Source organism: Terrapene carolina, unplaced genomic scaffold, assembly GCF_002925995.2.
Source record: "Terrapene carolina triunguis isolate 2854851 unplaced genomic scaffold, T_m_triunguis-2.0 Scaffold998, whole genome shotgun sequence".
Classification (NCBI taxonomy): Eukaryota; Metazoa; Chordata; order Testudines; family Emydidae; genus Terrapene; species Terrapene triunguis.
Window position 1 is genome coordinate 3,085,654 of NW_020665349.1, and position 17,363 is coordinate 3,103,016.

Genomic DNA, 17,363 nt, shown 5'->3' on the forward strand with positions numbered 1-17,363 from the left:
ATCTTCTCATCAAAATCAAAACTTCCCAAGTGTTCAAAATATTTACCAAAGGGAGCAGAGCGATGAAATGTTTACATTTTCGACTGCCTTAAATAGGGCTGCTGCTTAGGATTGGAGCGCGTGAGCAGACAGAGCTAAATGTAGTGTTACGTGAAATAAAACACACGTTAGCAGCATTCGAAGTGGACAGCTAAACATGGTGGGAACTCTGTCACCCTGATGTCCAGGTGCAGGGGCCATTCAAAGCGGGCTGGCGCTCTCCTGAAGGTGTCATGGGGTGGAGGGTAGGAGAGACATTCAGGCCTGCAGGATGTCAAGGGAGGAGGAGAGGGAAAGCCGAATGCACTTTACAAGGTATCCTAATAGCATATTAATGCCCACGGCACAGTTCTGTTGTCCATATACAAGATTGCACAATTTGTGAGGTTCATCGGTTCTTTTCTCCACCTCCCACTGAAGCATTCCATGTTGGCCACAGTACGAGGCAGAATGTCACATTAAATGGACCATTGGTCTGATCTGATATGGCAGAGCTTTCATTCTTAGTAAAGCTGGTTAAATACTGGGAGGGGAGGGAGAACCCTGAGCATTCCTTACAAGCCTGAAAAAAGGTTTGTTTCAGCCCGTCTCATTGCCCCTTCTGTATTTGCTCTCAATTTGTGAAGTTCAAGCAATGGTTACTCTCACAAAAGCTTGCAGAAATGAATTTTTTTAACCGTCCAGAAATGGCATATTTTGTAAGGCTAGGACAGTGCTTAGCTTAGCAAGAGGATAAGGTTCCTTATATCCCCATTGCCAGAGAAGTAAACAAACGAACCTCTCAAGAATCTGAGCCCACAATTAGGATACTGCAGTTGTGTGCGCGTCCACAATTATATTGTGAGAGAACTTCAAATTAAACTCCGTTGCAATTCTTGCCATAGCTTGATTTGTTTCACCCCAGGAATGAAGGACTAGGTGGCTCGAAAATCAAAAGGCTTAACATTTTCTAAAATTCCCTGAGATGACCCCTCTCAAAGATTTGAAGCCCCTACGGTGGCTTCAAGTTTTCCTTCTGATTAGAAGTATTGTGCTCATCCCAATCAGCAAACTGAAATAATATCATGTGACCTACGATCAGTTACACAGCACAGCTGTAATTGCAAAATCAGAGTATAGAATGTTTGCCTCGATCTATAGAATTCTGTAAAAAAACAAACACACGCAACGTCCATTAGAATAGCATGTGGTAGTATTTCAATGTGCTTGCAGGTATTTCAATGAGAAAAGGGCTAATTAATCAAGTCAGTGCTTCTCTGGCTATATGGAGTAACCTGTTCAAAATGCACAGTAGCAGAGCATTCCATTTTATGTAGAGACCATTCCAACAAAAATACCAGGAAGATTCCTTCATGTTTTTAGTACAGTTTGTTACTATGGTGTCTTGTGCTTTGCAGCACAATGTGCATAAAATGATATGCAAATGCTAAAATGCTTCTGCTCTTACAAGCCATGGACACACACACGCATCAGGAAAACTATCTCCTGTTTTGATTCAGTTTTCCATAAGTTTTAAGTTTAGACGGGAGAAGGCCGGACATGTGCTTTGAAGCTCTAGATGGTGACTGTTGTTCAGGCGGAGAGCCCCATATTCTAAGCCTGTTCTCTTCTCAATCTACCATTGACCTACTAATCTTAAAACCCTGCAAATGGAAAAGTTTTCAGTCTAAACCTTAGTTTGTTCATGTTGTGAACTGACTTCCTTTTGTGGCCCTCCCAGTTTGACGCTGGATAGCTAATTTCCAGTGTTAGCCTCTGCCGGGGGAGGCCAAGGTGCACACTTCTATGGCAAACTGGTTGTTGGTTGCACATGGGGAACTCCTGCTCCCTCAGCATGTTAATTTCTACACTGAGCAGATAAGGTGCTGCTTTTAATGTAAAAAGTTTTGCTATCACTCTCTCCAGCAGCTTTGCAAAGCTAAATATTTCATCAGAACCCCTGTCATATATTCCCTTTTGCATAGGTTTTGGTACCACTTGGACACTGACTTGTGAAAAAGTAATCTTTATAACCCATGTGTTCCAGTCAATGACCTGCCACACAACCTGCATTGTAACATGACCAAATTAAGTGGGTAGGTGGATTTTAAAGACCAATTCTATTTTATAAAGTTATCCAGATAATCAGCCTTTCAGTTGTGATTGTAAAACAGGCCCGGACCAGTTAAGGTTAGTAAAGATCTGATGTCTCTCTTCATAAGAGTAGAACTTTCAACCTTCATGTCATTCCTAAAATCCATTTGGATACTTCTATTGGGCCTAACAAAACTGGAGACTATATTATCTTTACTACCTGTCCTAAACTACTGTTGTGGGCTGTTAAACAGCTGCCACATTCCTTCCCAGATGTGGTGGCATTAGTGGAAGGTAAAATGAGTTGTGTTATACAGCTTTATTTGTAAAGTATTTTGAAATCCTTGAGTGAAAAGTACTGTAAGCATAAAATACTACTAGTAGTAAAAAGCAATAATTGCTGAGAGAACACAAATAAATAGTGTCTGGGTCAAATATTGCCACCTTAAATTTTCTAGAAGGTCCCAGTTCTATTAAGACTGATCCTGAATGGACTGCCATACTTTTAGTTCATGAGTACGCTTTATTCAGAAGGCATAACATACTCTGTGCACAGCGAGGGAGACCTTGTGCAGAAGGGTGTGTATTCAGCTCAGGGCTATTGACATTGCGTAAAGGAATTGTTCACTAACGGATCCTCTTTTATTGTTGGCAGAGTATACCAGCCCCTTTCTTGGCAACTGGCAGTCTTCTTGGTTTCTTGGAAACAGATGTCCCAAAGTGCCAAATTATGTAGGGTTTTTTTGGGGGGGCGGGGAGGCTTGATTAAAAAAACCCAAAACTTAGTAATGCACATTTCAAGAAATGGAGAGTCTGAAAAGAACTATCTTATCTGAAATGGCATGTTCCAGTATTTAGTATCCCTGGAATAGTTGGATTTAATATTAGGCACATGTTTTCCCATGTAACAGAGGGGTAGCCGTGTTAGTCTGGATCTGTAAAAAGCAACAGAGAGTCCTGTGGCACCTTTAAGACTAACAGATGTATTGGAGCATAAGCTTTCGTGGGTGAATACCCACTTCGTCAGACACATGTAATGACATTATGTCTGACGAAGTGGGTATTCACCCACAAAAGCTTATGCTCCAATACATCTGTTAGTCTTAAAGGTGCCACAGGACTCTGTTGATGTTTTCCCATGTAATTCCGTCTGTTGTAAATTAGAATTTACGTACGTCTTCAGCTTAGTTTCTAGCTCCTAGATGGGAAGAAATGGACCTTATTAAAAGCAATTTTTGCTACGAAGGTGATTTCAACAGCTTTGAAGTTTGCAGTGAATGGATTTTAGATCTTTTGTTAGTGATGGGATTGTGTGAATTAGCAACCTGTGTGTTAGAGGGGTTAGTGGAAAAACTATACCATACAATACTGCCTGGGTTTTCTGCAAATGGGCCTGGTGGATGGGACATCAGGATTCTCTAAGAGAATTTCAGTGCTGCTGCAAGGTGCTGCAGACTGCCTTGCTTAATTATCTGCAAAATGGGTACAGCACAGGCAGTAAAGGCTTCTTGACCCCCTGTCATGCAGGGTCCAGCAGTTCAACCTCCATGTCCAGTCAATCCTTGGCCTTCCTGAGGTGTGCCACCAGAGTGCTAGTCATGAATATGGATCTGTCAGCTAGGAACTTGACTGAAACTACAATGGCATTTCACACAGGTCACCAAACAGCCATCAGATGGTAATGGCTGGGTTATTACCAACCTGGGCTGGATTTGAACCGGTGATGGAAAAACTCTGTATTATCTTTCCAGTATCTTGGATGATCTATCATCTAAGCCTATTGAAAACTGATTTTTTCAAATAGTGCCCTAAACTTATTAAATGGCTTCCACAGTTCTGTAGAGCCTCTGGATTTAAATGATTTAAAACACACAGCTGTGCTCTCTGTCCTACCAAACTTGGATGCTGATGGACTCAACCAGCAGCAAATTAGAGAAATGACTGCATATCTGTGTTTGTTAAGCCATGTCTAATGGTTGGTTGTTTTTGTTTTTTTAACAGGATCCAACAGCTGCATCTATCTCAGACAGAGACTGCGATACAAGGGAGGGAGAGACCGTAGCCATGAACTATAAACCATCCCCACTTCAAGTGAAACTAGGTGAGTCTCTGCGTTAACACAGAATGATGATTTTTTTAAAAATGAAAGCTTGCCAAAGGAGTGCAGTGTGCTATGGGATTCTGTGGTGTGACACTCATGTCTCTGTTATTATCCGAAGCACTCCAGTCAGTTAAGATACCTTCTTGAACAGCTGACAAATCTGACCATGCCACAGACAACCAGTTGCTCAAGAGGGACCTCCTTTCTATTACTACGCTGGGGCTTCTAAAATGGAAGCTAGGGGAGTCCCTCCCTTTCTGGAAGGTCTTCGGGGGGAGGGATAGCTCAGTGGTTTGAGCATTGGCCTGCTAAACCCAGGGTTGTGAGTTTAATCCTTGAGGGGGCCATTTAGGGACCTGGGGCAAACATCTGTCTGGGGATTGGTCCTACTTTGAGCAGGGGGTTGGACGACTTGACCTCCTGAGGTCCCTTCCAACCCTGATATTCTATGATTCTATTCTATGAAAGGATGGTGTCACCTTTGTTCTCTGAAGAGGTGCATCAAGATGAGATAAATATTCAGGGCAGATAAAATGTGAGGCTTAGAAAAGTCATTGGGGTGAAATCCAGCTGCTGTCCTGAGCTCAGCAGTGCATTCGCTTGACCAGTCTGACAATCATATTTCTACCATAACTCTGGTGGAATTTCTCCTCAGACATAGCCCTTCACTAGTGTATACGCTGTGCCTGCTTAGTTAAGCAAATATGTGTCTGGTGGGCTCATTCATATATGCAAACAAATGCACTGTTAAGATAAAGCATCAGCTTAATTCAAGACAGCAGCTGGATTTCATCCCCAATGACTTTCATAAGCATAGCATTTTATCACCACTAAATACTTATCTCACCTTGATACAACTCTTCAGAGCCGAAAAGTGACACCATCCTTTCTGGTAGGTCAAGAGGGAGGGACTCCCACAACTTAAGTTTGAGTATTAACTAAGCAGGCACATCGGACAGACTAATTGAGAGAGAGATTTGAGAACTCCCACCCGAGTTTTGGTAGAAATATGGTCCATCATATAGATCTAGGTAGATAGATATAGATATCAAACACACGTTTGGATTCCAGTCTTTGCTTGTGGCTGTGCCAAGAATTTTAGGAGGAACGTTAATTGACATGGGGCAGAATGGGACTAATTTGATGTCTTGAGCCATTGGAGCGGTTTGTTAATCCTTGTCAGCTGCCGCTACTTTTAAAAACTGTCAGACTTACAAGATGTACTCACAGTTCAGTGTGGCTCACCTCTTTTTGTTTCAACCCTCATTCCCCTGCCTCTTCTCTTGTCTCTCCTTCATTTTCTGTCTGGTGTAGGTCTTGAACTCTTCAGGGCAGCGATTGTCTTTTTAATCTTTTCAATGCTCCGGGCAAAGTTATAGTGCTATATAAATATTCAGTAGCTTTCCTCGCACAGCTATTGCATGGGCCATTTAGAGGTCAGGATTCTAGTCCTACTGCGGATGTGCCAAAAAGATAGTGGCATTAACTTTTTTTTTTTAGTATTGTTAAAGCATAGTCGGTTGTTCTAATGTCAAACTCAGTCCCTTGATCTGACAGTAGACTAATCCATTGTCTGTTTTCTCTATGGATATTCAGACATATAGTAACCACCTGCGCATTCTGGGAATCCTGGTTTGAATGAGCTCTGTTAAAATACCAACTCAGCATGAACACAACTTTTACTTCCAGAGCCAGCAGTGGTTGGGAATGCTGCACGGGTAGTATGCTACATCCTGGGAGAGGGATTGTATTGAAAATCATTAACCTGTCCAGCCACTGAATGTCCTCCATATTGGAAGGGTGTTCCATTATGTTTTGTGACAGAAGCATGGGAGCTGGAATGTCGGTGCTCAGGAATGGGTGTTAAGAATAGGAAGAGCCTCCTGGTTGCACTGGAGTTTTCGATAATTCCTCAAAGGCAGGGGTTGGCTTGAACATAGCTAGTGCAGTAAAACGTTTAGCTTTTTCTCAAGTAAAAATACTGTGGGACCGTATCTTAAAAAACACACAAATGGGCTGTAGTTAGTTCCAGGGAAATAATATCACCTGGTTCTGGTGACAAACCACAAGCATTTACTTATGATTTATTACCCTGACCCCTTAATGAAATTATAGCCTTGATAATACTTTAATTCGTCTATATTTGCTTGACATATATTCTGACGCTCCTTCTGTGTTTGTATCACTGTGTCAGATTGTAAATTCCTCGGGGCAGGGACTTTGCCTCTTATTTGTAAATCACTTGATAATGAGGTGTTCTTCAACACTGCTGTCAATGTATGGGCACCTAAGCATTCACAGGGTGTTTTCAGCTCATGTAAAGTGTAACAAATGGACCTGGTACCTCAAGCCTATGAGAACAAGACAGGGCTTTGATAGGTGAAAAAGGAGAATAAAGTAATCGCAAAGGGTAAATCTCAGAGTTTGATATCCATTGGAAGACAGCAGTTCCCGATGTGATTCCCACACAATTCTGTATTGTTTTAATAATGCATAGGCCACCTGTTTGGCTACTTCACATTTCTAATTCCTTTTCTGTGCTGAAATCTTCATCAGTATCTTAGGTTTGTCCTACCCATGTTTCGGATCAAATGATGGTGTAAATAATAGAGCATTTATGTAAAATTTAGAAATGGAGCTAATTATTTGAGTTCCAAGATGGAACTTTATGTAGGTGGGTGAGAAATCACAGGAGTTTTGCGGACTCCAATACACCCTGATTTCCTTCACCCACCTGGTGGTTGTGATTTGGAGCATGTAATAGGGTTTAGAAATTTTCTTTCACCTGCTCTCGATCTTACCACAAGGAAGCAAAAGTAAGGTACACAGAATTTCATGCACGGCTAGGAATTGTCATCACCTCTAGGGATTGGATGGTAATGGTCACAGTTTCAGGGTAACTACTCCTGTATTCCTACCCACTGCCCCCACAGTCTACTCCAAGAGTGCCCAGTCAGGTCTCATGTCTCCAGCTATCACTTGTGTCCAGTCTGCCTAAAGGCAAGCACCAGTGCCTTGCTGTCTCTCCAAGTGCTATGACCAGAGGTACAAGTTATCACACAGCTCTTTCTCAGCAAGCACCTTTATTCTTAAGGTAAAAGCATTACAGTGAAAACGTATTAAAAAACCTATAAACGTTCTTGTATGCATGTTGAAAGCTTACCAGAGGCCATCAGTCTTACAAGGCCCTAGTAGGCCAAAGTCTTTTCAACCCCTTCTGCAAGGGTTGGGAGCCCCCTTGGACAAAAAGTCCTGTCCATTTGCTGGATCAGAAAGAAGGCCCTGACTCCGTTTAATCCCAGCCTTTTTATATCAAAAGTCCTTTCTTCGTCTGTTGGTCTCAGTTTGAGACAGCATATGCGAGCCTCCCCAGGGGTGGTACCTCCCGGGGGTGGGGGGAGGGCGGTTTACAAGTTGAGTGATTCCCCATAATCACCCCCTGTACACACACACACTATTCTTAGTTTCTGGCGGAGCTGTGGCAATCCTCCCTATCTGGAGTTGCATCCATAAACCATCCATATGCTTAACACAATATGGTCCCCAGAGATACTGCCTGCAGTTGCAGTAATGTACTACAGAACTTCTCTGCCAGCTATCAACAGTCTTCACTAAATGAGAATTACAGGCGATGACTATAGACGTCTGAATCTGATCTGCTACGAGGATGTCTTGACAGTTTTTAGTGACGCCTAGAGAGGAGACATGTATATACAAAGCTGTAGGTTCTAGAATAAGAATGAGATTTCAGTGGGTGTGAAAATGTATGTTCTCTGAATCAAATTTAGAAGGCAAGCTAATGGAGACTTAGCTGGTGTAATTAAGACCTTTTTTTCCACTTCCCTCAGCGTGTAACCTTTTCCCTTTAGACTCTCCCTCATTTAGACACTTGGATGCAATGAGCTAAATTCAGAGGTGACCTAGTGTCAGATGATCAGATGGAGATCCATGTGCTCAGCGGTGCAGTCTTGAGGGGTTTTGTTTTTGTTCGGAATTTTATTGCAAGTCTGCATGGTAGAAGTGACCTCAATTGCAGCAGCACTAGATAAATTATCTACTGTCCTAGTTGCAATTGTTTTCCCTCCGAGCTTAGATCTCATGCTGACATTTCTCTTAATTCTAAAACATTCAGTGGCTGATGCTAGACAGCCCCAAAAGGAGAAGCAAGTGTCACAAAGTAGCCTTTCATGTGAGCTACAGTAGTTCAATTATATCATCTCCTAACACAATCCGAAATGGTCCTTGCTTCTTGAAGCAAGGAGCCATCCTGGTACTAGTAACAGCAGAGCTATTGCATGAAATAATTGGGTACTAGCACCTTCCTGCTGGCAACTGCATTGCAGGAGATTTCTTTTCTGCTCTGTGAGATATTGTACGATTTATTCTTTGAGCAGGTCTACTATTGGGGAGGAAATTCTCCTTTCCTGGAGCCCGGAGGGCATTTATAAGTTAGGCATGCATGCCCCCACACTCCATCCCTGCCTTCCTGATGGCCCCCTCTCTGCCTCACTTTCCCTGGCCCAAAACACAGCAGCACTGTGGACAGGCAAGAGATATTGAACAGCTGCGTAGAAGGGACATGGGGAAAAAGTGGGATTTGAAGGAGAGAGATGGGGGGAGAGGAGCTGTCCTCTGACAAAATATTTATTGATGTTCTGTATTAAATGTAGCAACCCTGGTTAGATCTCTAAGGACTCTCCTCTTCTCCCACTTTCCCCTGTGCTAATCCCACCTCTCCTGAGATGTTCACAGGGACTCGATGGAATTCTGCTAGAGGTGTGCTGCTGCTGCTGCTTAATCTGCCCGAGGGCTCACTATTGAGTAGCAAAGGGGAACTCTTTCACGATATCCAGAGACTGCTGAGCAAACGACAGCTGTTGCACATAGGAAGTGAGAGTGGGACAAGCAGTCAAATCCGAGTTTCACGTGGCCATGTAAAAAATGGCCTGATGGTTACTGGCCCAACCTCTGCCTCTTGCTAATTGTTCATCTTTTGTTTCTGCCACTAGATTGTTTTGTGCACAAGAGTCTTAAGATTTTATTCTGTACTACTAGGGAGGAACTCAGACTTCCTGATTCCTTACGGTCTGTCTGATTTTTGTGGGTTTCTGTGTAGACGTTAATTAGGTTGTCTACCTCAAAATGCAGAAAACACTTAAACTTAATTTGTGCTGTCTATCATATTAACATCCGTTAGCTAACAGGCAGGATTCCTGTAAACCACAAGCAACTCTCCGGAATAAACATTATTTAGAGCATGTAGTTCTGCCAGTGATCTAAGACTAGCAGTTTAATGCAGAATTCCCATCTCAAGCCTGATGCAGCGTGATGTCTCCCCCCCCCCCCCCCCCCCCCCGATGTGGTAGCATTAAGCCTGCCTTAGAGAGCTGGCTTTAAGGATGGATTTAGATTCCAGGCTCTGGCTTGGTGGAGAGCAGAGTTAATTGAGGAACTAATCCATTTGAGGAAAGAGGGCAGTCTGACCGCACACGCCGTGGTATTAGCTCCTTCTGCCTACCTCTTGAATGACATTGATTCACGACCGATATTGCATTGCTCTGCTGCTGGGAAGGAAAGGTATAGGGAACACTAATCAATATCGGTTGAGAACGACAGAGCCTTCAGCGTTCAAGATAACAAAATGTGTGCCTTTCCAATCGAACCCCTGCCCCAGTAGAGGGTAGCCTTCCTTTCTTGCTCCATGGTGTTCCTGAAACTCTGATTTTTTCTTTTTCGGTAGCCAGTTTAATTTGACTTTTCAAAGGAAATGCAATGGGTGTGGGATTGTTTTTAAAACAGCTCCATTGAGCAGCTACAGAGAGCATAACCCCATTGCTGACAGCATTCAAGGACACAGCACTCGATGCATAGGGTCGGACGTAATGACTGAGGACAGGTGTCCAGATTTTGCTCAGCTGTGGGTTGCCATGGCAGCTTGCCACAAGTTTAAGAGCTGCAGCTAAATTATGTAAAATAGGGCCAACGGCAGCAGCCTTTATTTGCAATACTGCGAGGCCCCCACCTGACCATTCCCTTCTCAGATCAAGAGGGAGAATTGCATGCTGGGATATGTTGTTTGTAACAGGCACATCTGCATATTAACTATGAATCCGACTTCTTTTGTGGAGCTGAATGTGTCAGTACAACCCTGTTATTCTTTGTCCCTTTTCGTTGAGGCCTCTTTCCTGGCTTTTTATACAAAAGAACTCCGTGATCTAAATACTTCATACAGATAATAGAATAATAAGCAAAGGTTGTAAGTGGCTGAACAAATCAATACCATTAGTGTATCCTTTTGTCAGTACCTCAAATACGGTATTATTCCCAATTGTTCTTCTGAGACAGGGCGATTCATGCTAATTAGGTAGAGCAGCAGTTGTTTCTGGGAACAAGCTGTATAGGTGGATTCGAAGAGCACTTTTAACAAAGAGATTGCAACTCTTCTGCTAGCTCCCAAGGTTCCAGCTCTATTGAGAAAACTGCAGATCTCCATATCCATAACCATTTGCATTGTGACCTCAAGTGACATCATTACTTAAAGTGCACAAAGCTATTTTCTTCCCTTGGGAGTTCCCATTTCCTTTCAGCTTGTGTCTGTACTGTGTGCTGGGGGAATGAGTAATGCGGAAGCAGAAGCACAGCGCAATAGAGCACTGCTATTGATTGTCTTCATGATGATAAAAGTGCAGTCTACCACTTGGAGGCCTCCTGGGGATGAGAGGAATTTATTTAAACATAATTTCATGTGTTATTACTCCTTCCAGTTGTAACAAATTGTGCATACAATTTATTGGAGCATCCTTCTTGCAAAGTATCTCAAGACTCTTTGTGAGGAGGGGGAGAATATAAAGCTCGATAGATTTTGGGACAGTGGGCCTCATGCAGGCAGCATGGGGATAGGACGGTAAAAAGAGGCCACTTCCAAACGTCGTGGTGATGCAAGAACTCTTGCAGGTTAGTTGGAGTTGAGAGACTGGAAGGAAGCAGTAAAAGGGAGCAAAGAGGAGGTGAGTGGAATTGAGTGTCGGTCACAGACTCAAGTGAACAGGAAAGTTGTGAAGTGAGATTGGAAGAGAAGAGTGACTCCCTGGAGTTCTGCAAGGTCCAGAGGAACCTCTGGGTTGGAGGAACAGGGCGGGCAGGTGAGAGTGAGGGGCAGCTCGATGAGAAGAGGGAGGTGCAAATGAATGTTATACTCCAGGAGTGAAGCCACTGAAGTGGATTAAAAGATTGGTAAAAAGCTAGTGAAGAGGAGGGTGCTGATATTCCTAATTATTTATATAATACTCAAAAATGTGCTAGGCACAGGAGAAGACCGACTCAGAAACTCCTCTTTTTTTGACACAAGTACTCTTAGAAATTAATCAGAGAAGCCAAATATGTATTTTTACTTAAGGAAATTAAATGCAGGGTCCATGGTTCAAGCAGAGGACTGGAAGGAGGTGTCCTAAGTGCAAAGTATAATTCAAATCGCAGTCAAGGAGGAAACTTACCACATCTATGGAGAACGAAACACTGCAGGCAGCACTGCAGAAGTAGCGAGCAGGAATGCCAGTTATACCCAGAGTGCAGGTAATGCGGCATATTTTACCCTCATTACTTTTTTTCCATATAGTAAAGGTCATATTGCTGAAACATCCTGGAGAGACCTAAAGGGGGCTTCCCACCAGTATACCTCCGCAATGACTTGGAGAGGGCAGCTCTAGCTGGGTTGATGGGAGAATTTATTTCATTCAATCCATGGCGCCTTTGCTGGGACTGCCACAAAAAAGAAGGAAGGGGAAAATTAGCGCCAATTGTTCTGGCTTCTGTGGTCTGAGCTCCCTTGGAAGTGGGATCCACTAACTCATTTTGCATAGCCCACCCGTGGGGAATGTTTCACCCTTAGCCTGAATTACCCAGATGTTATTTCTCTATTGTAAACTCAGTGTTCTTTCTAATGTCTTCTTAGGTAGGTGAGCTTCTCAGTAGGACCCCTCGAGGGGTTTATCCAGAGAACTGGATAAATTCATGGTGGTTAAGTCCATTAATGGCTATTAGCCAGGACGGGTAAGGAATGGTGTCCCTAGCCTCTATTTGTCAGAGGGTGGAGATGGATGGCAGGAGAGAGATCACTTGATCATTGCCTGTTAGGTTCACTCCCTCTGGGGCACCTGGCATTGGCCACTGTCGGTAGACAGGATACTGGGCTAGATGGACCTTTGGTCTGACCCGGTACCGCCTTTCTTATGTTCTTATGAGGGAGGCCAGTAGAACTCTGTGTAATTAACATAAACTGGCACCAGAACAGACCACAGCATCTGCAGACCCTCATTCAGTGCAAACATTTTCTGCGTTTCATTCATGAGAGATGAGTCTATCTGACAGCTGATCAGATTTGTTCTCTCCTTTTTGCTTCTCTATACCGCATGTTCAGTTATTAGCAGCCTGCAACCCCTCATGGCTATTGGTGCCAAAATGCTGGGCCAGCAGATAAGGATTGCATTGAGTAGGAATAATATGCACTTGTCAAAGAAAGGAGATTGCTATTCTTGGCTCTTAACTACCGTTCCCAGGCAAAGACGATGCTGACGGTACCCTAGAAACATTCATGTCCTCCCTCTGAAATCATAGAGGATCCTATATACCTACCCTGGGCTGAAAATGAAGGAGGTGTGATATAAGCCAGCTGCCATTACACAAGGTCACAGTGGCACTAACCCTTTCATACTGAGGACCACTTCTTAATTATTTATTTGTATTACAGAAGTGCCTGAGAACTACAGTCTCTCCTTTTAGCCAGCATCTACTTCTGCTAAGCTGTCTCCAGGCCACTTTGCAGTCCTGTCCTGCCCTTCTGTGTGCTACTCCCCCTCCAATCTTGGGATCAGAAAATGTTATCACTGATTTAAGAAGAAATGAAGCAGCCACGCAGGGGGCAAAAAGTGAGTTGATGGGGTGCTAGTCATTTATCCAAAGAAGCCTCTGGACACTCAAGTGTCCTGGACTAACAAAGGATCTGTCAGACATGGACAGATGCTTCACCATTGAACAGAAGCAGCTCTGAGGACCACAGTCTGAGAATTGCCGCAGCCTGCATAGGCTGCAGTCACTTTATGCCAGTGCAAGCAGTGAGCCATCTGGCTACTTCCCTTCTTTCCTTTCCTATCTTGCAAACTTTTTGCAAAACTCTGTTCTCTTTCTAGCTGGCATCATTTTTTATGAAGTGGGTCTTGTTGAAAGAAAATAAAGCACTTATAGATGCCACATATTTACCAGAGACAAGATTTGTAAAAAGCGATAAAATCACTGCAGTAATTGGACAGTCTCCAGTTCAATTAATCCATTCCTCAAGTTGTTAATCGCAGCTCTCTCAAGAGGTTCCACTTACTATCTGGGTCAAGGCTGACTAGCTTGTGCTGATGGAATGTGTTTATTACATCATTCATAGAAATGACACATCCCAGGTAGGGATAATGCAAAATAGCTCTAGGTTCCTTTGCGTGCACTTGCGCACACCCCCATTTCCAAAGGGAACAACCAGAAATGATCAAAATAAAACGCCAGGCCAAAAGAGAACATCATAAAGTCTTGTAATAACGGCTTCCAAACAACCAGTAGAAGTAGCTTAGTCCATTATAAATACGTGGGATCCTGCTTCATTAGCGTGTTAACCAACAGACAGGACTTTCTGCCCAGAATCTCACTGGGTCAGATCATGGACGAGACTTTAGATGGGACTTCTATTTTGATGTTGTGATTGACCACTGAGCAGAGGGGCACATGTGCCAAAACCAAGTGCAGCTTTCCTATGGGAAGGTTGCTACTCTGGTGACAAGGCATCATACTTCTCACACTCCTCGTTCATTCTCTGTGAGGGACCTGCCCTTTCCCAAGCAGTCTCCGACTCTACATTGCCACCTCTTCAGCATTTACTTTTCAACTAAGCCCCAAGCATTTGCACTGCGGTCTGCAAAGTGATGACTCCACTGAGCTAGTGTGGACCAAGGTTGTGTTTTCAGTCTGTTCTTCCCTGCTGGATGTTTTGCAAAGGACTTAGGAAGAGCAAATGATCTTTCAGTACCAGGGCACAATGAGGTCAGTTGTTTGTTCTGGGTTGCCTTGTGGTTTTTATGCAGGCTTCATGGCTTTTGACTGTTTCTTATGGCTTTGAAATAATTGATTAATAGACTTAATGGTCCCTCCTGGCTTTAACAATCGTCTAATCTGACCACTGCATAACACAAGCCATAGAAATTCACCTGGCAATTCCTTCATTGGTCCCTATAACATCTGACTGAACTATAGTGTATCTCTTACGGCTTGTCCTTTTCTCTGTCCCCATTGCTAAAACTGTGAGTGTGCATTGGTTTTCTCTCACTTCCACTGTAACCAATGCCATCTATTCCTCCCTGCCTCTAACCTGTACAAAATGGTACAATTTAAAAGCCTTCTCCTCCACTCTGCCCATGTGTTTCATTCCCATTTTCAGATCCCTTCATTGGCTCCCTCCTACTTTCCACAAGAGTAAAATTATTCATCCTTTGCTTTAAGGCTCTGCACTGCTCAGTAGCTACCCACATCTCAGCTCAGTTTTTCCTCCTACTGTCCCTCCTCGCCCAGAATTCGGCCCAGTCCTTTTTCTGTAATCTTTGTTCCCAGTCCCATTCTTAACTCTGTGCCTTTTTTTTCATGTTGCCTCCTACTCTGAAAACAGCCTGAATCAATATAGATTAAGCTTCTCTGGGCAGGAAATTGTCGAAACTATCTGTCTGGTAAAGCAGCCCTGTTCGAAGCACGATATAAATAAACCCTCTGGAATCTTCTAAAACATGCCTATTGTGTATCTAAAAAAATCATATTTTACCTGCCCCTGTGTTTACTTCTAAGCTTGCTCTTTCCTGTTCGAAATTTGAAATCATTGCTGCTTTTACTATCAGAGGGGTAGCCGTGTTAGTCTGAATCTGTAAAAAGCAACAGAGGGTCCTGTGGCACCTTTAAGACGAATAGTCTCACCCATAGCAGTGGTTTTTGCTCACCTGTATGAAATGGGCACAGTTGAGTCAGCTAGTGTTGATGTCTCGTGAAGGAACAGTACAGTTCTCCCCATCTAGCTCAGCCATCTGCACTTCACAGAGTCAAAAGTACTTCCTGCCATGAATAAACTGTGAGCCGTATTTGAAAATAGGCTTTAATCCCATCGGGTATCCTAGAGCTTCCTGCTGCTGGCCACTACTTTGTTGCAAGGTGAGATCCTCGCTTCAGTGCTGGAGCTGAAAGTAGGAAGAGCCGACTTTTAAATTATGGGGTTTACATTCCAGTCAGTAGATATTGGCTTGGAATTACAATGTGTGAGGAAAAAGCCTAAAGTACAAGCAGTTGTACACTGTGGGGGTCTCTCTGAGACAGGACGTTTGACATATTGAATGACCCCAAGATAAGAAGCAACAGAGGGTCCTGTGGCACCTTTAAGACTAACAGAAGTATTGGGAGCATAAGCTTTCGTAGGTAAGAACCTCACTTCATCAGACGCAAGTAATGGAAATTTCCAAAGGCAGGTATAAATCAGTATGGAGATAACGAGGTTAGTTCAATCAGGGAGGGTGAGGTGCTCTGCTAGCAGTAGAGGTGTGAACACCAAGGGAGGAGAAACTGCTTCTGTAGTTGGATAGCCATTCACAGTCTTTGTTTAATCCTGATCTGATGGTGTCAAATTTGCAAATGAACTGGAGCTCAGCAGTTTCTCTTTGGAGTCTGGTCCTGAAGTTTTTTTGCTGTAAGATGGCTACCTTTACATCTGCAAGATAAGAATACATTTTGTGTTCAAAGGGACACTGTCAAGTACTGGTCGCTTGAATTCAAAAGTTAAGTTGCTTTTTAAAATGTACTGTAGATGTAGGAACATTCTCAATTTTAAAATAATTAATAACCATCTTTAAATGAAAGCAGATATCTCCGGATTTAAACATTCCCATGCGGTCTTGGAAACCCAATCCAACAGCACTGTGGCAGCACATGGGAATTTGAATGTGTAACCAACGAAACAAAAGTAATATTGGCTAGTTTTAATTTCATTGTCCAAGCTGAGTGAAGTGCAAAATGGATAAAAGGTATGAACCAATAGGGGTTTTTTATATTATGCTCATCCCCATAGGGAAATGGTGAAGAGTAAAGTAAAGCTTTAAAAATCCTTTCACTATAATCTTTGCTAATGCTAGTAACGTATAGGATGGCTTCTAAAAATAGTAATGCTTTTTGTCTTGAAAGTGTCTCTTTAAATAAAATGTTCGTTTTAAACCCTGAAGCCCTCTGTAAGATTTCTGAAGCAAAATTAAAGCAAGAGAGAGACTACCGTACTTTTCTTGTTTCTGACGTTGGCCTTCTGTGGCTCCAACTTTCATAACTAGCTGTAGAAGAGAAAAATGCTTCTGTACTACAAATTGGCCAGTTCAGAGAATGCACTTGGTGTGCATAAAGTCCAAACATAGCTGTAATGTCAAGGAATGCTCAAATACTTCCTTGAAGCAATTAAATTTTCTGCCTGCGAGGTAATGTATGTATATTGGAATGGAAAAAGGAGGACCAGGTCCACTTGTGGGCTAACTTTATACTTGTCACTTGTGCAGAACTATTTCTTGATGCAACTGTTACTTTTGCAGGAAGACTGTGGCAGGCAAAGCCAAAGCAGCTAATGGAAATAACAGGTGAAGAAAGGTAACGCTTCCTGTGCTAAAAGTCAGCTGTCTGCACTGTTCTGTATGCCTTGAGATTCACATTCCAAAGACTCTCATGTGGCCAAATTAAGTCTTCGCTTCTCATCCTTGTCCTTTTTTTATTTAAATTACTTATTTGATAACTATTCTCTATATTGAAACAATATTTCCTTTTCTAATTTTTTTTTCCCCAGAGTTGAGATGTTCATAATGTTTGGATCAAATTAATCTGCCATGTCTGGCTGTGGGACCCCATCCAATGAGGAGTAAATGTGATAGATTTCTCTTCCAATTCCTTAAAAGGGTCACCGGCACCAGAGACGATTCATTTGCCCTGCAGCCCTAGCCTTTTACTTCTGGGGCACCTTTACGAAATCAGTTGGCTGAAAACCATTTTCCTCCTGTAGCCATTCATTGGAAAGGAGAGAGATCACAGAGAGGCAACCGGGGGAGAAGCA

The 17,363-nt window shown here is 43.0% G+C and overlaps 1 protein-coding gene across 3 annotated transcripts in view; it reads left to right on the forward strand.

Annotated features, from left to right (window-relative positions):
* The window catches only part of FAM219A (family with sequence similarity 219 member A), a 135,008-nt gene that overhangs the window by 86,199 nt on the left and 31,446 nt on the right, over nucleotides 1-17,363 (forward strand). For all 3 annotated transcript variants that reach the window (XM_026661302.2, XM_026661303.2, XM_026661304.2), the window contains exon 2: nucleotides 4,114-4,213. In XM_026661302.2, coding sequence (XP_026517087.1) covers nucleotides 4,114-4,213 — 100 coding nt within the window. The remainder of the gene's footprint in view (nucleotides 1-4,113; nucleotides 4,214-17,363) is intronic.